The 23,431-nt window shown below is 42.1% G+C and overlaps 2 protein-coding genes across 2 annotated transcripts; both read right to left on the bottom strand.

Annotated features, from left to right (window-relative positions):
* Positions 1–777: 777 nt before the first annotated feature.
* LOC100658347 (olfactory receptor 1S1-like) lies at positions 778–2,415 on the bottom strand. The gene has a single exon (XM_003421394.3). The coding sequence runs from the start codon at positions 1,789–1,791 to the stop codon at positions 778–780; it is 1,014 nt and encodes a 337-aa protein (XP_003421442.2). The 5' UTR covers positions 1,792–2,415.
* A 10,650-nt stretch (positions 2,416–13,065) lies between these two features.
* On the bottom strand, positions 13,066–14,262 carry LOC100658627 (olfactory receptor 1S1-like). Its single transcript, XM_003421395.3, has one exon. The coding sequence runs from the start codon at positions 14,077–14,079 to the stop codon at positions 13,066–13,068; it is 1,014 nt and encodes a 337-aa protein (XP_003421443.2). The 5' UTR covers positions 14,080–14,262.
* Positions 14,263–23,431: the final 9,169 nt, after the last annotated feature.

Raw genomic sequence — 23,431 nt, 5'->3', positions numbered from 1 at the left:
AAAACGAAGTAAAAAAACCAAACCACTTGCCATGAGTCTATTCTGACTCATGGCAAGCCCATGTATTACAGAGTAAAACTTCTCCCTGTGGTTTTCATTACTTGTAATTTTTGGAAAAGAGCCCTGAGGGTGCAATGGTTAAGCTGTTCAACTGCTAACTGAAAGGTTGGCAGTTCAAAACCAACAGCAACTCCATGGGGGAAAGATGTTGCCAGTATGCTTCCATAGAGATTTACAGCCTTGGAAATCCTATGGGGCTGCTATGAGTCAGAATCGACTTGATGGCAGTAGGTTTGATTTTTTGGTGGGTAATCTTTTGGAAACAGATCATCAGACCTCTCTTCCAAGACACCTGTGGGTGGGTCCGAATTGTCAACTTTTTGGTTAATAGTGGAACACTTAACTGTTTGCATTGCCCCAAACAAAAAACCCAAGCCCATTGCTGTCGAGTTGACTCACAGTGACCCTATAAGTTTCACCACACAGGGACTTAAAAATATATAGACAGCTCTGCTTGAAATGGCTTCAACTCAACCTAAGCACTATATTTGTTTGTTAAAATTGATTTAGGAAAAATATGTAATTGATGGGTAACCTATATCTGCTGAGATACACCTGTACCAGTAATTGGGTACCAATTACACAACTCCGAGTGGGCTATGTGATTAGAAAGGCATAATGATCAGAGCTTGGAATAGGAGGCAGAGACTGGAGAATTCATCAATAGCTGGACCATCAAACCTATGCCACAAACTCTGGGCAGAATTGTCCATCTGGTTATGGAGATAAAAAGAATTCAGACGCCCAGGGCATTGAAGGGAGAAACCGTTTTGTATTGACGAGTTTTCTCAGGGCACTTTTCATGTCCTTGTTCCTTAGGCTATAGATGAAGGGGTTCATCATGGGTGTCACCACAGTGAATAGTACTGCTCCAATCTTATCTGTGTCATCAGGGTGGGTAGATGAAGGGAAGAAGTAAACCCCTATAATGGTCCCATAGAAGAGTAATACGACCGTCAAGTGAGAGCCACAGGTAGAGAAAGCTTTCCATTTTCCCTCTCTGGATGAAATTCTCAGGACAGCCTTGATGATGTGGATGTAGGAGAAAAGGATGAGGGCAAAGGGGAAGGCGAAGACAGATAAGCCCACGACAAACAACACGAGCTCATTGACCATTGTATCTGAGCAGGACAGTTTCAGCAGTGGGGCCAGGTCACAGAGGAAGTGTGGGAGAATGTTGCTGTCACAGAAGATCAGTTGAATGAACAGAAGGGTGTGTGTCAGGGCAACAATATTACTGAGGACCCACGGGATGACTGTCAGCAAAGCACAGATCCTGGGCTGCATGATGGTTGTATAGTTCAGAGGGTGGCAGATAGCCACGAAGCGATCATAGGCCATGACCCCCAAAAGGAAATTGTCAATGACGACAAAAACAATGAAAAAGTACATTTGTGTGATGCAGCTCTCATAGGAGATGGATTGACTCTTGGTGTGAATATTCATCAGCATTTTGGGGACTGAGGTGGAAATGGAGGATATATCAGCAAAGGATAGATTGGCAAGGAAGAGATACATGGGGGTGTGAAGGTAAGAATCCAAGACAATGGCCAGGATGATGAGCCCATTCCCAACCATTGTGACCAGGTACATACCCAGAAAAAGCACAAAGAGGACATTCTGTTGTTCAGCATGTTTGGAGAGTCCCAGGAGGATGAATTCAGAGATGGTAGTTTGGTTTCCTTGGTGCATATTTCTGCTGATCTGAAGAAAAGAACACAAAATCCCCATACCCCCACAGGAAAACCAGTGTAGTACCTTTCAACTGCAGCAATTGCAGGGAGAGAACTCCCTCTAGGCTAAAGGGAAATAAAGATTGGAGAAAACAAACTGTCAAAAACCCCTGAACTGATTGCTGTTGAGTTGATTCTAACTCATGGTGACCCCATGTGTTTCAGAGTAGAACTGTGCTCCAAAGAGTTTCCAATGGCTGTGCTCTTTTGGGACTAGGCACCTCTAGGTGGACTCAAGCCGCCAACTTTTTGATTAGCAGCTAAGCGGCTAACTGTTTGTGCCACCCAGGGACTCCAAGGGTGAAGAAGGTCTAGTTATTATGGAATTATTTAACTTTTTTTCTTTATAACGTAATATTTAATGGCTACATAATTTTTCACTACTGAATAATATAATTAGCATACTCATTTTCTCTTTTTTGGAGTATATCACATTTTTTTTATGAATGCATCTTCCTAATTTGTTTTTTTTTTCATTGTGTTTCGATGAAGGTTTAGAGACCAAGTTAACTTCTCATTAAACAGTTAACACACATGCTGTTTTCTCGCATCGTTGCCAACCCCATGACATGTCAATATTTTCCCCTTCTTGACCTAGGATTCCCCATTTCCATTTATTGAACTTAACTGTCCCCTCCTGCCTTCTTGTCCTTGCCCCTGGGCTGGTGCACCTGTTTAGTCTCTCAGAAATGGTGGAGCTACATGTAGTATTGCTTGTTTTATGGGCCTGTCTAAACTTTGGCTGAAGGATGAGCCACAGGAGTGACTTCAATACTGAGTTAAAAGAGTATCTGGAGGCCATACTTCTGGGTTTCTCCAGTCTCTGTCAAACCAGTAAGTCTGTTCTCTTTTTGTGAGTTAGAATTTTGTTCTACCTTTTTCTCCAGCTGTGTCCAGGACCCTCTATTGCGATCCCTGTCAGAGCAGTAGGTGGTGGTAGCTGGGCACCATCTAGTTGTGCTAGACTCAGTCTGGCAGAGGCTGTGGTACTTGTGATCCATTAACCTTTTGACCTAATCTTTCCCTTGTATCTTTAGTTTTCTTTATTCTCTCTTGCTCTAGATGGGGTACAACCAGTGGAGTATCTTAGATGGCCAGTCACGAGCTCTTAAGACCCCAGATGCTACTCACCAAAGTAGGACATGAAACATTTCTCTATAAACTATGTTATGCCAATTGAGCTAGATGTTTCCCAAGAACGTGGCCCCCAGCCATCAGCCCAGTACTTTGATTCCTCAGGGATTTTGAATGTGTCTATGAAGCTTCCATGACCTTGTCTTGGTCAAGTTGTGCTGGCTTCCCCAGTATTTTGTACTGTCTTTCCCTTCACCAAAGTTACCACTTATCTATTGTCTAGTTAGGATATGGAATTATTTCAGCAATGTGGAGACACAGGAAATGCCTTAGAAAGGAAAGACAGAAACATGATAGATAATTCTTAACAAACTATTTTAAATTCTTACAGAATTCTGCTTGTAATTTTTCCATTTGGCTCGGAATGTAGTTAAAACTCCTGAATTGAGGGCAATGGGTGGGATGCACCCCTCTATATACTAAAGATGTTAGATACTCCTGCAGGAATTACTTTAAAATGAACACACTAGTTCTGAGACCTTCCCCATCATTCACCTTCATCCTTCAAACTAAGAAAATTGAAATATGACAGGTCATTCAAGTGAAGAGTTTGTGGAAGTAGGAACAACTGAGGATTAGGAATCCTCATGGGAATATACTGGGGGATAGGTGTTCCTTCTCAGCCAAGTTAGAAGTCCTCCAGAAGAACTAGTCTTGGAGAATGAATACAAGAAGCAAAGACCAGAATTTGAATTCATTTGTGGCTACATGGTAGGTGAGCTGAGAAAGTTTAGGGTACATCTATGAACACACACTTGTGCATGTCTCTCACTTTTAAGGTGGGAGTCTCACTGAATCAGACCATGCCTGCATTTACACCCATGGCATCATAAAAATATGCAAGTTTCCTACAGGGCAAGTGTAGGCTGCAAGAGGATGTTGAGCTCGAGTCAACTTGTTGGGATTCCAGCCAAGAAGTTAGCCTGTTAGGGTAACCTGCTGTAGCAGTGAGGGGCCATAGCAGTGACTGTCTTATGAAAGACAGGTCATAGTGAAATCATGGAGTAAATTTATTGCCCTTGTCTGGGAACTGCATATTGGAATAGTACCTGAAAGAGGACCTTGGAAGAGCCTGAAAACTGTCTCATGAATCAACACATTGCCATACATAGGGCACCAACTGCTAGTATTACATGGCAACAGCCCTCAAGATTTTGCCCTTTTTCTAATTCGCATCCTTCCTCCCTGACCTCATAAACCTGAAAGACGTGAGAGGGGGTTAAAGAATAAAGGAAGAAAAGATATCCCTCTGTTCCCATGGCTGACCTCCAAGCCGTATGTCAGACCTGAACTAGCGAGGGAGGATATAGGATTGGAATTGTGTGAACTTGGAATTTTAAATTGGGCTGGGCTGGACCTTTCAATATTTGAAAGTGGGTCTTCAGTTACAAAGTAAAACTTACTTTTAGAACTAAAGGTGGACAGAAAGTTATAGGGATTTACCAAGGTGTCACCCAGGAGCAGGGACGGAGATTGGACTGAGTACCCATCTCCTTGAGTCTTATTGGAAGGAATATTTGCATGAGAGCCAGGAGGTGTTGATCCCTGTCTTTCAATTCTCTTAGTATAGTTCCCCTGTCATTTTTTTCTCTCTGCCTTTCTCCAAAATCACTTTTCTCTCAGAATTTAAAGGTAGTCAAGTCCCAAATTGCTTTTCTTTCCGTGAAAAGGCCAAAAAAAAAAAAAGGCAACCTCTTAGAAAAGTGTAGAGCACTGGAGCCTGGAGCAGAAGTTCTGAGGTCTTGTTGGTCCTGAGAAGCATGGTTTATGGATCAGGGAGAGAGGAAATTTATGCAGAAGTGAGACCCCAGGACAAAACTAAAATAAGGTCAAGAACAGTCAGGCATCCTTTTCTAAGCCTCAGGGCAAGACACAGACTGGCTGTAGAGGGTCCTGTAATCGCCAATCCCTGGGCTGGTCTGGACTTGGCTAGAAAAGGGAGCTGTGTTTTTGGGTGACAATCTCTCATCTTGTTTTCCTGTCCTGTGTCTCTCAAACACCAGCAGTCTTGCACAGATTGTTCTGAGTCCCTGAGGCATTGTATATCTGCTTCAGAACAGAGATAAAGCCTGAAAAGACTCACCTTTGAATGATGGTAAAATTTCAGAAAGTTAGTGGAATCTAAACCCAGCAGCTTTCCCTGTACTTAACAGGGTAGCAGGTGGAAATGGAGAGCCACTCTTGTGTGTTTTCCAGAACTGGATTTTTCTGCCCCAGGCACCAAAGTTAGTAGAGTCATGATGCTTGGGTCACAAGGGAGTTTTAGCTTCTTTTAATCCCCTTGGGAGGATGTCCTTGAAATGTTTTCCTCAAGAAATGCAGTCATTTTTACACCCTGGTTCTTAAGAAGTAAATGGGGGAATAGACAGGCAGCTCTGCTTTGTTTGTCTGTTTGTTTTATCTCCGGGTGTTGTTTCTACTTGTGATTTCCTATCTGTAACTTAGTTGATTATTTCTCTTCGTAGGAAGTGAATGGTTTGCAGTGCGTGTCTTATGTTCCCAGGTTGATGGTGTTATGGATTGAATTATGTCCCCCAAAATGTGTGTCAACTTGGCTAGGCCAGGTTTTCCAGTATTGTGTGGTTGTCCACAATTTTGTGATCTGATGTGATTATCCTATGTGTTGTAAATCCTACCTGTGTGATGTTAAGGACCCAGAATTGGAGGCAATTATGTCAATGAAGCAGGACTGAATCTATAGGGACTAGTTTATATCTTGAGTCAATCTCTTTTGAGATATAAAAGAATGAAGCAAGCAGAGAGACAAGGGGACATCAAACTACCAAGAAAGTAGTACCAGGAGCAGAATGCAACCTTTGGACCCAGGTCCCTGCAGTGAGAAGCTCCTTGACCAGGGGATGATTGATGACAAGGACCTTCTTCCAGAGCTGAGACAGAAAGCCTTCCCCTGGAGTGGGTGCCCTGAATTTGACTCCTAGACTGTGAGAGAATGAATTTGTTTGTTAAAGACATCCACTTGTGGTGTTTCTGTTATAGCAGTACTAGATAACTAAGGTAGATGGTAAGCATTTTGAGAGTTCCTTCTCTGTTTCCTCTTAAATGCCTAGTAGAAGAAACCTGTTAAAATCCCATTGCCATTGATTCTGATTCATAGCTATCATATGATATGTTACAGGGTAAAACTGCCCCATTGGGTTTCCAAGGCTATAATCTTTTCAGAAGCAAACAACCATATCTTTCTCCCATGGAGTTGTTCATGGGTTTGAGCCCTAGAACTTTTGGTTAGCAGCTGAGTTCTTAACCACTGTGCCACCAGGGCTCCTTCTGGTAAGGGAGGAAGATCTAGAGATTTGAGTTGAATTCCTGCACAGGGATTATGACTCCAGGTGCTGTCTCTAGTAGAAAGGAATAGATGGTGGCTTTCTGCACCTATTGAATAAGTGTGCTTTGGAATGAAAATATGGAGATCCATTGATTCCATCCACCCACCCACCCACCCATCCACCCACCCACCCAGCCACCCAGCCACCCAGCCACCCAGTCACCCATCCATCCATCCATCCATCCATCCATCCATCCATCCATCCATCCATCCATCCATCCATCCATCCATCCATCCATCCGCCACCTACCTATCTGCCTACCTACTTATCTACCTACCTATCTGCCTACCTACTTATCTACCTATATCTTTTCACAGCTAGGAAGGAAATGTTAGAATCAGAGTCTTTGTTTCTGCAACTTATCCATCAGGCATATATATGAGTTTTCCCTTCTAACTCCTAATTTAGCAGCATCTTCTACAAAGCAGAGCCCAAAGCAAGAATTTGAGTCATTAACTTTATTTGGAAGGTAAAAGTCCAGGGAAGTGAAATGGAGGACAAAAGAGGAAACTGAGGCTAGGGTAGATATAAAGTAACACAATGAAATGTGTTACTACAGTGAGAGTCATTGTTCAGAACAATCAGCGATGAGCCAGAGACAATTACCCAGGTCTTTTTCTTTGAGGGGTATGAATTCTTAGCCACCTTGATCTTGTTGGGTTGTGGTGGTTGTAATTACTCATTACAGCCTTTACACCAATGTTTGAAAGGTTCAAGATTTCAGGAATAAGAAACCCAAATTGCACAAATTGGTTGTTGGTTGTAAGAGTGAGAATGGCCAAAATCACTATCACCCATTGGTTCTTAAATCTGTACATTTTAACTATAAAGGATAATCATACTGCTTATCAGAAGACAGTTTAAGGAATATACTCAATCCTGGAGGATAGTGCTGCAATCTATAAGGCGTTGTCCCTAGCTGGCACCTTAATTAGTTTTCACTACATTATTCCATCATTCTCTCTAGGAGATGGCATATGTGGTAAACAATTGCCATCCAGTCGATTCTGACTCACGGCACCCCCATGTGTGTCAGAGTAGAACTGTGCTCCATAGTGTTTTCATACTTTGAACATGTTATCAGGAGGGATCAGTCCCTGGAGAAGGGCATCATGCTTGGTAAAGTAGAGGTCAGCAAAAAAGGAGAAGACACCCAATGAGATGGATTGACACAGTGGCTGCAACAACGGGCTTGAGCATAAGAACGATTGTGATGATGGCGCAGGACAGGGCAATGTTTCGTTCTGTTGTACATAGGGTCGCTATGAGTTGGAACTGACTTGGCAGCAATTAACAACAACAACATATACAAATATGTATGTAGAAATATCTGCTGCCAATCCTATATATATTTGTGGGTGCACTACCATACCTGTTCAGCTTAGATGTCTGCCTATGTATCTACTCATAAACTATTGTCTGTTATTCAGTTGCAGGATCCTATAGGTAATAGTGTTTACCATGGCTACCTATTACCTTTGTGTACCTCTCAGCGTCTTCCTTTGCCTTGGTCATATTGCGCTGACTTCCCTCGTATTGTGTATTGTCTTTTCCTTCATCAAAGTTAATACATGTCTACTATCTAGCTAGTGATTTTCACTCCCCCCCAAATCCCTAGTAACCACCAAAGAACGTTTCTTTCTCTGTGTAAATCTTTCCTTCACTTTTTATAATAGTGGCCTCATGTAGTTGTCCTTTTGTGACCGACTTATTTCACTCAGCAAAAGGTCCTTAAAGTTCACTGATGTTGTGAGATGTTCTTCAATGTTTTGTACTTTTCAGTGTACAAACATTTGTCAGATTTTTCCCCTAATTATTCCATAATTTGTGATGATATTGTAATGGCAGTTATTTTAAGAAAATCATTTCCAATTGTTCCTTGCTTGTATAAAGCAATAAAATTGATATTTTAATATTGGTCTCATATCCTGCAATCTTAGTAAATTTATTTATTGATTCTAATAGCTTTTTTTGTAGATTTCCACTGAATTTTTTACATAGATGATCATGCAGTGTATGAATAAAAACCATTTTATGTCTTCCTTTCCCATCTGGGTGACTTTATTTCTTCTTCTTGCCTTATTGTACTGGCTGGAACCTCCAGTATAATGTTGAGTGGAAGTGATGAGAATGTGAATCCTTGTCCTGTTCTTTTTCTTAGGGTAAAGCATTCATTCAGCCTTTCACAATTAATTATGTAAGTTTTTCATAGATGCCTTTCAACAGATTGATTCCTAGTTTGCTGAGAGTTTTTATCAGGAATATATGGTTTTTCTGCATGTATTTAGATGATCATGTGGTTTTATTTTTTAGTTTGTTAACATGGCGAATTACAATGGTTGCTTTTGGAATGTTAAACTATCCTTGTACTTCTAGGATAAACCACATTTGGTCACTGTTTATTTTTCTTGTTACTATCAAAGTAGATGTTTCTGAACATTATCAGATTGTTAAAAAGGTCACGGATGGTATTGCTTAAAGCCACATACCAATTTTAAAAAGCGGTTAATCCTGAGTCAGCAAATATCCTGTTAAAAGAAGACTAGAGAGAGAGGCAAGGGAAATGGAAGGAAGAAGAAGGCAAAAGAAGACATTCGAGATGTTTTCATCTTCTGAGAAATCTGTTCTGAAGGAGACAGCTTAAATTTTATATCAACTCTGAGGATATGGGACATGCGATTACTAGAGATGATAACTGCATGGGTTGAAGAGAGTGGATCAGAAGGTTTGATTTCAGGTGTTATGGCTTGGTTCCTCTGGTATTTGAAACATCGATTCCTCCTTTTTCTTGGAAAAGTTTTCACTTTCTCCTTTTGTCTTCCTGGACACCAGTCTACCCTGGTTCTCCTCCTACCTCTCTGGGTCCTCCTTCTCAGTTTCCTTTGCTGGTTCATTATTTCTACATGTCAGAGTCTCCCGGGGCTTAGCCATAGGCTCTCTTCTCTCTGTAGTCACTCCTTAGGTAATTTTATCTAGTTCCCTGGCTTTAACTACTTTGTATTCAATGGTAACATATAATGACTCCAGGATTTATATTCCCTGCCCTGCCTTCTCTCTTGATTCTCAGATTTATATGCCCAACGGCCTATGCTACAACTCTGCTTCATTTTCTCATAGACAGCTCAAACTTCACACGTTCTAAATAGAACTCTTGTTTCCCCCATCTCAAGTATGCTCCCCACCAATATTATCCATTACAGCAAATGTCACCACTGTTTACCCACTTTTCTTTTTCCCTTATATATCAACCACATCAGCAAACACTGTTCTAGGTTATATTTTGAAGTTAAATCCCAAATCTGACTGTTGCTCACTGTCTTCACCAGGACCACCACTGTCTTCTAAGCCGCGACAATCTCTTGCCTATTGCCAACTGCAGTGGGCCCCAGAAACGTGTGCCTGTTTCCCCTCTTGTACCTTATGGTGAATTCTCCACAGCACAGCCTACTTGAATTTTCAAAGATGCAAATGAAATCCCTGCAGATGGAACTATACCTAAGAATGGACAACCTCCCGTGAAACCTACAAGTCAGAGGTGATAGAGGACCAGGACAGGCACACCAGGATGGAGACCAATTTAAGCCAAATGGCTTGGGTCTAACCCTGGTTGTTCTTTTCCCATCCAATAAGGGCTAGAATGAAACCAGATTAAAGGGGGAAAATTACAGATTTTTTTCAGCTAATGTTTATAAGGAGCTATTTTGGCGCAGAGTTTAAGAGCTCAGGCTGCTAACCAAAAAGTCAACAGTTTGAATACATGAGCTGTTCCTTGGAAACCCTATGGGGCAGTTATACTCTGTCCTATAGGGTTGCTATGAGTTGGAATTGACTTGATGGTAATGGGTTTGGTTTTTTGTTTTTGAAATGTTTATATAATCAAGAAGATTCAGGCACCATGTTAAACATAATAGGCAAGATTGTTTATTTTTTCTTAAAATTAAAAAAAAAAAAAATAGCTTCCTCCACCCCTCCCCCAAAATGATACTCATTCTAAAACCTTAAAGCAATACAGGGTGTAGTATAAATCACTGTATCCCATGATCCCAGACAAAATTTCCTTGTAACAAACCATCCTAAAGCATAGGAACTTAAACAATGAGAATCATTTTATTGTCATCTCGCACTGTGCGAGGTGTTGACTGGGCTTAGTTAGGCAGTTCTCACTTGGGGGCTCACACGCTTGCAGTCAGAGCCAGGGTTGGGGTCATCTTAAGCTTCACACACTCACATATTTGGTGCCTGAACTGGGGGAACTGAAAGATTTGTGTCCGGAACATTGGGGCTCCTTGGGCATCTGTGTCCAACTCTAAGTGGCCTTGTCAGCTGATCTCTCCAGCATGGTGTCTTCAGGGTAGTAGAACTTCTTACATGGCTGCTCAGGGCTCCAAGGTGCACATCCCAACAGAGAGCAAGCCAGGTGGAAACTGTGCGAGTTTTTCTAACATAGCCTTGGAAACATGTAGCATCACTGTTCCCAAAAGTCCTCCAGGTTCAAGGGGAGGAGCAGAGACTTAATCTCTCGGTGGGGAAGTTGCAAGAAAACAATCTGCCACAATCACCATTAATATGTTATTGGCTCTATTTCCAGGATCTTTTTCCCCATATTGTGTTTCACATAAAAAGTAATAAGCACCTTTATATGATAGACGCAGTTCTGAAGCCTGCTTTATTCATATTAGAGCAATTGTTTTATTGCAGAAAAAGAAACTGAGGTTAGTAACATGACTTGTCACACAGTGAGTTAGCTGCAGAGTTGGGATAGACTCCAAGTCTCTGGATTATAAATCTAGGACTCTTTCTACTACTTCATGTGAAATAATGAAAGCAGAGCTTTGGAAGTTTCTGTGTTGGGGCCGTGGGTGGAATAGGATGGATATTGAGATACTTGAAGAAGGAGCATTGTTAAGAGGCCAGTTTGTTAACCCATATCAAAGCAGATGAATTTCAAATTTTACTCAAATGAGCTGTAAAATGTAAGAGATACCACAAAGAAAGGCAAGCAGCTGATTGTTTCCTCTTCAAAGAGATTAGATGATTCTAAATTTGGAGGAAAATGGAAGTCAGCTTATACTGGTGACAAATGAACCTAGTTTGGTAGGGCAGGTAGACTCAAGCTGGAAACCAGGGAGACAGTTGGAAAAAAAAAAAGAAGGAACACTTTTTTGAGTGCTTACTATATAGTAGACATTATGGTGGTGGCATAGTATACATGCCCATTAAACCAAACAGTTTTGGGGTGACGGAATTATTATTTCTATTTTGCATATTAGGAGTATTGAGTCTAGGTGCTTAAATAACTTCCTTTAGATCACGTAAGTGGATCATATCATCCTACCAAGCCAGGATTTAGCACCAAATGTTTTCTTTACACTGTAGGGCAACCGTTGGAGAAATCCAATCCAGTGACTAGTAATAGTTGTTTCTAAAGCTGGAAATAATTAATAGGAGGATTTTGCCATGTCAAAAGAACACTCTCCAGGGTAGCCAGAAAGCATATTTAAGGCAGATTCTGGAAAGACATCTCCATCAACCAGAGGCCTTTAGATTCACAAAATCCAAACTGGAACAGAACTCAGAGGTCATCAATTCAGTGATTCACCATACCAGAGTCACCTAATGACTGATTTCAAAAGACAAATACCTCACTCCTTCCTTGGAGAGCCTGGGCCAGTAGGTCCAGAGTGGGGTTTGGAAGGAAAGGGGGTAGCCTCTTGTCTGTAGCCTTTTCTCAGCCTTAGGGAGGCTTGAGGATCTGACCCTTGGTCAAATCCCTCTTGCAATTAATTCAAAGAGAGTATAAGTGTATAAGGAGCCTTAGCCGCTAACTGAAAAGTTGGCAGTTCAACCCACCAGCTGTTTCTTGGGAGAAAGATGTGGCAATTTGCTTCTGTAAAGATTACAGCCTTGGAAACCCTATCGGGAAATTCTACTCTATTCTATAGAATGACTATGAGTTGGAATCTACTCAATGGCAAACAACATGAGGGTATATTGTATCTAAGATATAGACCAAAAAACAAAACAAAACAAAAAAGCCAAGCCACTTGCCATGAAGTCTATTCTGACTCATGGTAAGCCCATGTGTTGCATAGTAAAACTTCTCCACATGGTTTTCAATGGTTGCAATTTTTCTGGAAATGCACTCTGGTGGTGCAGTTGTTAACGTGTTCAACTGCTAACTGAAAGGTCAATGGTTCAAAATGACCAGAAGCTCCGTGGGAGACAGATGTGGCAGTCAGCTTCCATAGAGATTTACAGCCCTGGAAACCCTATGGGGCTGCTATGAGTCAGAATCAACCTGATGGCAGTAGGTTTGGTTTGGTGTGTAGTCTTTTGGAAACACATCACCAGACCTTTCTTTGAAGACACCTCTGTATTGATTTCAACTGCCAACTTTTTTGTCAGTAGTGGAGCACATAACTGTTTGCACTGCCCCAAACCAAAAACTCAAACCCGTTGCCTTTCAGTCAATTCTGACTCATAGGGACCTTAGAGGTGTACCACCCAGGGACTCCAAAATATTGACAGTCCTGCTGAAATGGCTTTGACCCAACTGAAGCATGACATCTGTTTGTTAAAACTGGTTTTGGAAAAATATTTAATTCAGGAATAACCTATATTTGCTGAGAAGCAGCCGTACCGGTAAATAGGTACCAGTCTCACAACCCAGAGGGGACAATGGGATTAGCAAAGCATAAAGCTCAGACGTTGGAATAGGAGGCAGACCTGAAAGTTCATCAATAGCTGGACCATCACGACAATGCCACAAACTCTGGGCAGAATTGTCCATCTGGTTATGCGGATAAAAGGAATTCAGATGCCCATGGCATCAAAGGGAGAAATATTTTTCTATTGACAAGCTTTCTCAGGGCACATTTCATGTCCTTGTTCCTTAGGCTGTAAATGAAGGGGTTTATCATGGGTGTCACCACAGTGAATAGTACTGCTCCAATCTTATCTGTGTCATCAGGGTGGGTAGATGAAGGGAAGAAGTAAACCCCTACAATGGTCCCATAGAAGAGTAATACAACTGTCAGGTGAGAGCCACAGGTTGAAAAGGCTTTCCATTTTCCCTCTGTGGTTGAGATTCTCAGGACAGCACTGATGATGTGGATGTAGGAGAAGACGATGAGGGCAAAGGGGAAAGTGATGACAGATAAGCCCACGACAAACAACACGAGCTCATTGACCACTGTATCTGAGCAGGACAGTTTGAGCAGAAGGGCCAGGTCACAGAAGAAGTGTGGGAGAATGTTGCTGTCACAGAAGATCAATTGAATGAGCAGAAGGGTGTGTGTCAGGGCAACAATATTACTGAGGATCCACGGAATGACTGACAGCAAAACACAGATTCTGGGCTTCATGATGGTCACGTAGTTTAGAGGGTGGCAGATAGCCACGAAGCGATCATAGGCCATGACCCCCAGGAGGATATTGTCGATGACAATGAACACGATGGAAAAGTACATCTGTGTGATGCAGCTCTCATAGGAGATGGATTGACTCTTGGTGTGAATATCCATCAGCATTTTGGGGACTGAGGTGGAAATGGAGGAAATATCAGCAAAGGACAAATTGGCAAGGAAGAGATACATGGGGGTGTGAAGGTAAGAATCCAAGCTGATGGCCAGGATGATGAGCCCATTCCCAACCATTGTGACCAGGTACATACCCAGAAAAAGCACAAAGAGGACTTTCTGTTGTTCAGCATGTTTGGAGAGTCCCAGGAGGATGAATTCAGAGATGGTAGTTTGGTTTCCTTGGTGCATATTTCTGGTGAAGTGAAGAAAAGAAGATGAAAACCCCATACCCCCACAGGAAAACCAATATCGTACTATTCAACTGCAGTATTGCAGGTGGGAATATTTGTTCTAAGCTGAAGGGAAATAAAGAGTTGGGAAAACAAGCAAAAAAACAAAAACAAAACAACAACAACAACAAAAAAACTGTGTTGCTGCTGAGTTGATTGTGACTCATGGTGATGTTATGTGTTTCAGAGTAGAAATGTGCTCCATAGGGCTGGATTAGGCACCTCCAGGCGGACTCAAGCTGCCAATCTTTTAATTAGTAGCTAAGTGGTTAATCCTTTTGTGCTACCCAGGGACTGCAAGGGTGGAAAATGTCAACTTAATACAGAATTATTTCACTTTTTTTCTTTATAACGTAATATTTAATGGCCACATAATTTTTCACTACTGAACAATATCATAATTCACATACTCATTTCCTCTTTTTTGGAGTATATCAGATTTTTTTTCAAAATTCATCTTTGTAATCTCTCTCTCTTTTTTATTGTGTTTAGATGAAGGTTTACAGAACAAATTAGTTTCTCATTAAACAGTTAACACGCATATTGTTTTGTGGCGTTAGTTTCCAACCCCATGACATGTCAACATTCTCCCCTTCTCTACTTTGGGTTTCCCATTTCCATTTATCCAGCTTTCCTGTCCCCTGCCTTCTTGTCCTTGCCCCTGGGCTGGTATGCCCCTTGAGCCATGTATAAATGGTTGAGCTACATGTATTATTGCTTGTTTTAGGGGCCTGTCTGATATTTGGCTGAAGGATGAACCTCAGGAGTGAATTTGGTACTGAGTTAAAAGGGTGTCCAAGGGCCATACTTCTGGGTTTCTCTAGTCTGTGTCAGACCAGTAAGTCTGGTCTTTTTTTGTGAGTTAGAGTTTTTTTCTACCTTTTTCTCCAGCTGTGTCCAGGACCCTCTATTGTGATCCCCATCGCAGCAGTTGGTGGTGGTAGCTGGGCACCATCTAGTTGTGCTAGACTCAGTCTGGTGGAGGTTGTGGTACTAGTGGTTCATTAGTCCTTTGGACTAATCTTTCCCTTGTGTCTTTTGTTTACCTCATTCTTGCTTGCTCTAGATGTGGTCGAGCATCTTCGATAGCCGATCACAGGTTTTTAAGACCCCAGATACTGCGCACCAAAGTAGAATGCAGAACATTTTCTTTATAAACTATGTTAGGCCATTTGAGCTAGATGTTTCCCGAGGCCATCCTCCCCAGCCTTCAGCCGAGTAATTTGGTTCCTCAGGGAGTTTGAATGCGTCTATGAAGCTTCCATGACCTTGTCTTGGTCAAGTTGTGCTGGCTTCCCCAGTACTGTGTACTCTCTTTCCCTTTGCCAAAGTTTCCACTTATCTATTGTCTAGTTAGCATATGGAATTATTTCAGCTATGTGGAGATGCTGGATATGCCTTAGAAAGGAAAGACAGAAACATGATAGATAATTCTTAACAAACTGTTTTAAATTCTGAATGTGATTTTTCAGTTTGGCTTGGAATGTAGTTAAATCTCCCAAATTAAGGGCAATGGGTGAGATGCACCTCTGTATACTAAAGATGCTAGATACCCCTGCAGGAATTACCTTAAAATGAACGAACTAGTTCTGAGGCCTTCCTCATCATTCACCTTCATCCTTCAAACTAAGAAAATTGAAACAAGAAAGGTCACTAAAGTGAAGAGTTTGTGGAAGTACGAACAACTGAGGATTAGGAATCCTCATGGGAATACACTGGAGGATAGGTGTTCCTTCTTACCCAAGTTAGAAGTCCTCCAGAAGAACTAGTCTTGGAGAATGAATACAAGAAGCAGAGACTAAAATTTTACTTCATTTGTGGCTAGATGGTAGGTGAGCTGAGGAAGTTTAGGGGACACATATGAACAGAGACTTGTGTTTGTCTCTCACTTTTAAGGTGGGAGTTTCACTGAATCAGCCCAATATGTTGGGAAGGGGGAAAGGTTGGAAGGTAGTAGAGCATGCCTGCATTTACACCCATGGCATCCCATGAATATGCAAGTTTCCTACAGGCCAAGTGCATGCTGCAAGAGGATGTTGAGCTCAGTCAGCTTGTTGGGATTCCACCCAAAAAGGTAGCCTGTTTTGGTAGCAGTGAGAGGCCATAGCGGTGACCGTCTTATGAAAGAGAGGTCATAATGAAATCATGGAGTAAATTTATTGCCCTTGTCCTGGAACTGCATATTGGAATAGTACCTGAAAGAGGACCTTGGAAAAGCCTGCAAATCGTCTCATGAGTCAACACATTGCCGTACGTAGGGTGCCAACTGCTAGTATTACATGACAACAGACCTCAACATTTTGCCATTTTTCTAATCCCCATCCTTCCCCCCTGACTTCGTAAAACTGAAAGATGTGAGAGGGGGTTAAAGAATAAAGGAAGAGAAGATATCCCTGCCTTCCCATGACGGACCTGCAAGTTGTATGTCAGACCTGAACTAGGGAGGGAGGGTGTAGGATTGGAATTGAGTGTGAAATTGAAGTTTTAAATTGGGCTTGCCTGAGGTTTTTAGTACTTGACAGTGGGTCTTCAGTACCAAAGTAAAACTTATTTTTAGAACTAAAGGTGACCAGAAGGTTACAGAGACTTACCAAGGTGTCACCCAGGAGTATGGAAGGAGATTGGACTGAGAATATTCATCTCTTTATGGCTTATTGGAAGGAATATTAACATGAGAGCCAGGAGGTATTGATTCCTGTCTTTTTACTCTCCTAGTGTTGTCCCTGTCTCATTTTTTCTCTTCGTCTTTCTCCTAAATCACTTCTGTCTCAAAATTTAAAGATAGCCAAGTCCTCAAATTGCTTTTCTTTCCATGAAGAGACCGGAGGGGGGGCGGGGGGAAGACAACCTCTAGAGATGTCAAGGGCACTGGAACCTGAAGCAGAAGCTCTGAGGTCTCGTTGGTCCTGAGATGCTTGCTTTATAGATCAGAGAGAGGGGAAACGTTCCAGAAAAGGGAGACCCCAGGACAAAATTAAAGGTAAAGAACTGTTAGGCATCCATATCTAAACCAGACTGGCCTTAGAAGGTCCTGTAATCACCAAGCGCTGGTTTGTCTGGGCTTGACTAGAAAGGGGAACCTTGTTTTTGAGTGACCATCTCTTGTCTTGTTTTCCTGTCCTGTATTTCCCATGCACCAGCAGTGCTGCATAGATCTTTTGGAGTCTCTGAAGCAGTGTATATCTCGTTTATAGTAGGGTGAAAGTCTGAAAAGACTCACCTTTGAATGATGGTAAAATCTCAACAAGTTAGTGGAATCTAGACCCAGCAGCTTTCCCCATACCTAGCAGGGCAGCAGGTGGAAATGGAGAGCCACTCTTGTGTATTTTTCAGAACTAGATTTTTCTGCCCCAGACACCAGAGTTAGTAGAGTTGTGATGTTGGGCTCACAAGGGACCTTTTAGCTCCAGCTGAGTCCCTTGGAAGAATATCCCTGAAGTGTTTTCCTCGAGAAATGCAGTAATTTTCACATTCTGGTTCTGATGAGGTAAATGGGGAATAGATAGGCAGCTCTGCTTTTTTTGTCGGTTTGTTTTATCTTTAGGGGCTGTTTCTACTTGTGATTTCCTATTTGTAACTTAGTTGATTATTTCTCTTCATAAGAAGTGAATGGTTTGTAGTGTGTGTTTTACGTTCCCAGTGAGATCGTGTTATGGATTGAATTGTGTCCCCCCAAAAAGTGTGTTAACTTGGCTAGGCCGTGATTCCCAGTATTGTGTGGTTGTCCACCATTTTGTCAGCTGATGTGCTTATCCTACGTGTTGTAATCCTACCTCTGTAATGTTAATGACGGAGGATTAGAAGCAATTATGTTAATGAGGCAGGACTCAATCTACAAGATTAGGTTGTTATTTTCAGTCAATCTCTTTTGAGATATAAAAGAATCAAGTAGAGAGACAGGGGACCTCATAACACCAAGAAAGTAGTGCCAGGAGCAGAGTGTGTCCACTGGACTCAGGTACCTGGGCTGAGAAGCTCTTAGACCAGGGGAAGATTGATGACAAAGACCTTGTTCCAGAGCTCACAGAGAGAGAAAGCCTTCTCCTGGAGCTGGCGTCCTGAGTTTGGACTCCTAAACTGTGAGAGAATAAATTTCTGTTCTTAAAGCCATCTACTTGTGGTATTTCTGTTATAGCAGCACTAGATAACTAAGACAGATGGTAAGCATTTTGAGAGTTCATTCTGTTTCCTCTGGAATGCCTAGTAGGGGAAATGTCTTAAAATCCCATTGCCATTGATTCCAACTCATGGCGACCATATGATGTGCGACTGAGTAAAATTGCCCCATAGGGTTTCCAAGGCTGTAATCTTTATGGAGGTAGACTGCCACATCTTTCTCCTGTGGAGTAGATGGTGGGTTTGAGCCTTAGAACTTCTGATTGCAGCTGAGTGCTTAGCCACTGTGCACCAGGGCTCCTTCTACTAGGGGAGGAAGATCTAGAGATTTCAGTTGAATTCCTGCATCAGAGGTTATGACTCCAGAGACTGTTGAAAGGAATAGACGGTGGCTTTCTGAACCTCTTGAATAAGTGTCAGCAGTGAAATGAAAATCTGGAGACCTATTGATTCAACAGAAGCCCTGGCAGCACAGTGGTTAAGTGCTCAGCTGCTAATTGGAAGGTCTAGAGTTCAAATCCACCATCTGCTCCACTGAGAAAGCTGTGGCAGTCTGCTTGCATAAAGACTATAGCCTTGAAAACCCTATGGGACAGTTCTACTCTGTACTGTGGGGTCCCTATGAGTTAGACTCCATGGCAATGGTCTATTATTTTTAATATATATATATATTTTTTATTGAACTTTAGGTGAAGGTTTACAGAACAAACTAGTTTCTTATCAAGCAGTACACACATTGCTATATGACACTGGTTAACAACTCAACAACATGTCAACGCTCTTCCTTCTCAACCCTGGGTTCCCTATTATCAGCTTTCCTGTTCCCTCCCACCTTCCAGTCCCTGCCCCAAGGCTGGTGTGCCCCTTTAGTCTTGTTTTGTTCCTTGGGCCTCTCCAATCTTTGGGTGAATTCGAACCTCAGGAATGGCCTCATTACTGAGCTGAAAGGGTGTCTGGGGTCCATACTCTCAGGGTTTCTCCAGTTTCTGTCAGGCCAGCAAATCTGGTCTTTCTTTTTGAGTTAGAATTTTGTTCTACATTTTTCTCCAGCTCTGTTGGAGACACTCTATTGTGATCCCTGGCAGAGCAGTCAGTGTAGGTAGCCAGGAACCATTTAGTTGTCCTGGACTCAGCCTGGCGGAGGCCCTGGTAGATGTGGTCCATTACTCCTTTGGACTAATCTTTCCCTTGTGTCTTTAGTTTTCTTCATTCTTCCTTGCTCCCAAAGGGGTGAGACCAGTAGACTATCCTAGATGGTCACTTACAAGCTTTTAAGACCCCAGAAGCTACTCACCAAAGTAGACTGCAGAACTTTTTCTTTATAAACTCTGTTATGCCAACTGAGATGTTCCCTGAGACCATGGTCCCCACATCCCCCAGCCCAGCAATTAGATCCCTCAGAGGTTTTGGATAAGCCTATAGAGCTACTAATGTGGGCTTGCCTTGTACAGGTTGTGCTGGCTTCCCCAGTTTTGTGTGCTGTCTTACCTTTCACCAAAGTTACTGCTTATCTTTTGTCTATTAGGTGTTTTTCATTCCCTACCCCTCCCCTCCCTGGTAACCATCAATATATTTTTTTAAATTTTTATTGTGCTTTAAGTGAAAGTTTACAAATCAAGTCAGTCTTTCACACAAAAACTTATATACACCTTGCTACATACTCCCAATTGTTCTCCCCCTAATGAGACAGCTTCCCTCCCTCCACTCTCTCTTTTCGTGTTCATTTCGCCAGCTTCTAATCCCCTCTACCCTCTCATCTCCCCTCCAGATAGGAGATGCCAACATAGCCTCAAGTGTCCACCTGATCCAAGAAGCTCACTCCTCACCAGCATCCCTCTCCAACCCACTGTCCAGTCCAATCCCTGTCTGAAGAGGTGGCTTTGGGAATGGTTCCTGTCTTAGGCCATGACCACCTGGGTCCTTCTAGTCTCAGTCAGAACATTAAGTCTGGTCTTGTTACGAGAATTTGGGGTCTGCATCCCCCTGCTCTCCTGCTCCCTCAGGGGTTCTCTGTTGAGTTCCCTGTCAGGGCAGTCATCTGTTGTGGCCAGGTACCATCTAGCTCTTCTGGTCTCAGGGTGATGTAGTCTCTGGTTTATGTGGCCCTTTCTGTCTCTTGGGCTCTTTCTTACCTTGTGTCCTTGGTGTTCTTCATTCTCCTTTGATACAGGTGGGTTGAGACCAATTGATGCATCTTAGATGGCCACTTTCTAGCGGAATATTGTTTCTTTTTGTATGTAAACCATTTCATGAGTTTTGACAGTAGTGGTCTCATGCAAGATTTGTCCTTTTGTGATTGATTTATTTCACTCAACATAATGTCCTTCACATGCATCCATGGTATGAGATGCTTCACAGATCCATAATTGTTTTTATCATTGAGTTTATTGCTGTCATTTTGTAGTGCTTTATTATTTTTTTTGTGGTGCTAATGTTTTCTTTGTTCCTCCTACTCTCTTGTGCTGAGTTCCTTTTGTTTGTGGATTTCTTTTGTTTTTATAGTTTTTTTATTGAGATTTTATGTTTTTCTTCTTTACTTTGATGAACAGGTTTGTTAGCTTTCTTTCTGGTTACCTTGAAATTTACCCCTGTCTTCCTAGGTAATAGGTTCCTATTATTAGTTGGTATCACCTTGCTTTTCTCTCCATTAGAAAGTTCTATACCTATATGGTTTATTCCCTCTTTCATTGTCCTGACATTGTTGTCATGTACAGATTAACCTCTCTGGTTCCCTGTTGCAATTCTTTTGGTTTTGGAGAATCCTTGAGAGTTCATTTCCTAGGTTGGTATCTGGCTGGTACAATCTTGCATCCTAGAGTCAGGCTGTGGTCTGATGTTTGATCTCAGACCGATAAAAAAAAAAACCGATGGACCCCCTTTAATAATTCTTGTAAGTTTGGTTTGTTTTTTACATATTTCCTTAATTTCTGTTTAACTGGAAATGTCTTAATTTCACCATCATATTTGAACAAAAGTTTTGCAAGATGTGTTATTCTTGGTTGGCAATTTTTTTCTTTCAGGGTTTTATGTATGTCATCCCATTGCCTTCTTGCCTCCATGGTTTCTGCTGAATAATCAGAGTTTAGTCGTATTGTTTCTCCTCCATATGTGACTTTTTGTTTTTCTTGAGCTGCTCGAAGGATTTTTTCTTTGTCTTTGGTTTTAGTGAGTGTGATTATGATATGCCTTAGTGTTTTTCTTTTGGGGTCTACCCTATATGGGGTTAGTTGAGCTTCTTGGATGGTCAGCTTTTCATCATTCATGATATCGGGGAAGTTTTCTGTCAGCAAGTCTTCAGTGATCCTCTCTGTGTTTTCTGTGTTCTCTCCCTGTTCTGCAACTCTGATCACTCTCAAATTTTTTGCTTTTGATTGTCTCCCACATAATTCTCAGGGTTTCTTCATTTTTCTTTTTTCTGATTTTTCCTCAGACTTGTATCTACGTGTTTTTCTTCAATTTCACTGATTCTGCCTTCCGTCGTTTCAAACCTGCCACTGTCCATTTCTGAAAACTTGTTGTTTATCTTTTGGATTTCTAATTGTTTTTGTAGGATTTCTAGTTGTGAATTTATTTTGGCCTTTCGTTCCTGTCTTAGTTTCCTGAATTATTCCATGTTTTAGTCTGTATTTTCCATGAATTTTTCTACCTTTTCCAAAAGTTTGCCCATTTTTTCCTCATTTTTGTCTGCTTTTTGCTTCAACTCTTGGATTGCTGTGAATATTAGAGATTTGAATTCCCTGTCAGGTAGTTCTAATGCCTTTTCTTCTACTGGAAGGTCATCTGGTGTTTTATTTTGGATGCCTACTGGACCCATCCTGTCCTTTTTTTTTTTTAAATATGTGTTGATATTGTCTGCTGTCTTTGGGACATTTAGTAGTTATTTTCTGTGTTTCTTGATTGTGGATTTGTTTGTTTTGTCCTGTTTTTTGTTTTATTTGGTTATGCCTGAGCAAGTGGGCTGTGAATTCTTTGTTGTTTTGTCATTGGTAGTCATGATACTTTTCACCTCCTTGTCCAATGGGTAGGGCCAGTCATTCAGCTATGGTGCAGCAGGGCAGGTCCAGCTGAAGGGGAAGGGCTGGGATAGATTGTTTATGGCACAGACCAAGGCTGACAAGGTGGGCCACGAATCAGTGCTGGGCAGGTTCCAGTAGGCCATGCCTGTGCTGCACGGAGGTGTGATGTTCAGTGCATGGTATAGGTAGGCAGGAAAGAGAGGGGAGGTTGTGATGTGTGGAGCTAATAGGATTGTGGGAAAGAGGAGAGAGAGAAGAAAAAAACAGGGCCAAAAAGAAACAAGGAAACAAAGAAAAAAAAAAGAGTGCTAAGGGACCTTGCCATTGGAGTGGAAAGATGAGAAACCAAGAAATGGAGAAAAACGAAAAGAAAAAGGGAAAAAAGAAAAAAACTAGATAAAAATTTGGAAAAGAGAAAAAGAAAAGAAAAGCCCCCAGGAATACTGGAGTCCCACTGGTAGGACTGCTAAGCCTGGGGAAGTGGGTCCCAGGCTGGGCAATATAGCCTGGCTAGAATTTTTTTCTTTTTTTTTAGAAGGCTATAGATGTCACACAGCACCAGGTATTCAGATGCAGGAAAAGAAGATAAGTGTAGAGAGAAAAGAACTGAGAAATGAAGACAGACAGAAAGGGAAAAAGAGAGAAAAAGAAAAAAAAAAAAGAAAAAGAAAGATGAAAAAAGAAATGCCCCTATGGATCCCACCTATGTGGCTGCTCAGATTGTGTATGTGGCTCCTAAGCTGTGCAGTGCAGCCCAGCTAGAAGTGGTTCCCAAGCTGTGAAAAGAAAAAGGAAACAGACAAAACAAAGCAGAACACAGCAAAACAAGGGGGGGGAACCCCAGGGATCCCACCAGCCTGGTGTTGCAGGCCAGGGGAGTAGCTCCCCAGTCAAGCGTGGCTTCACGGCCTTTCAAGAAGAAGCAAAAATGGCACATGGAGCCAGGCGTTCCAGAGAAAGGACGGGGAGGTGGTAGGAGGCACAGAAGAAACCAAAAGAGAAGGAAAGAAGCAATATCAGCTCAGGGGCCCCACCAGTGTGGGCAGGGCAAATCTAAGTAGCCTGGCCAAAGTAATTGCCTCCCAGCCAAGAGACTGCAGCTGGCAGGAAGCAGAGGAGGTGGGGGAGTGGGCAGGAAGAAAGGGGGGATAGGAGAGTGCTTTGTCTCCTGCTGGGAACTTTGTGAAGCTGCTTTCCCCTACTCCCTGTCCTCTGATC

This window comes from Loxodonta africana, chromosome 7, assembly GCF_030014295.1.
Source record: "Loxodonta africana isolate mLoxAfr1 chromosome 7, mLoxAfr1.hap2, whole genome shotgun sequence".
NCBI lineage: Eukaryota > Metazoa > Chordata > Mammalia > Proboscidea > Elephantidae > Loxodonta > Loxodonta africana.
Note: the sequence above shows the minus strand (reverse complement) of the source record. Positions and strands in the feature narration are given on the sequence as shown.

Bases quoted from the DNA above. Each gene is read 5' to 3' on its own strand.
- LOC100658627 (XM_003421395.3), bottom strand. From the start codon at position 14,079: ATGGGGTTTTCATCTTCTTTTCTTCACTTCACCAGAAATATGCACCAA.
- LOC100658347 (XM_003421394.3), bottom strand. From the start codon at position 1,791: ATGGGGATTTTGTGTTCTTTTCTTCAGATCAGCAGAAATATGCACCAA.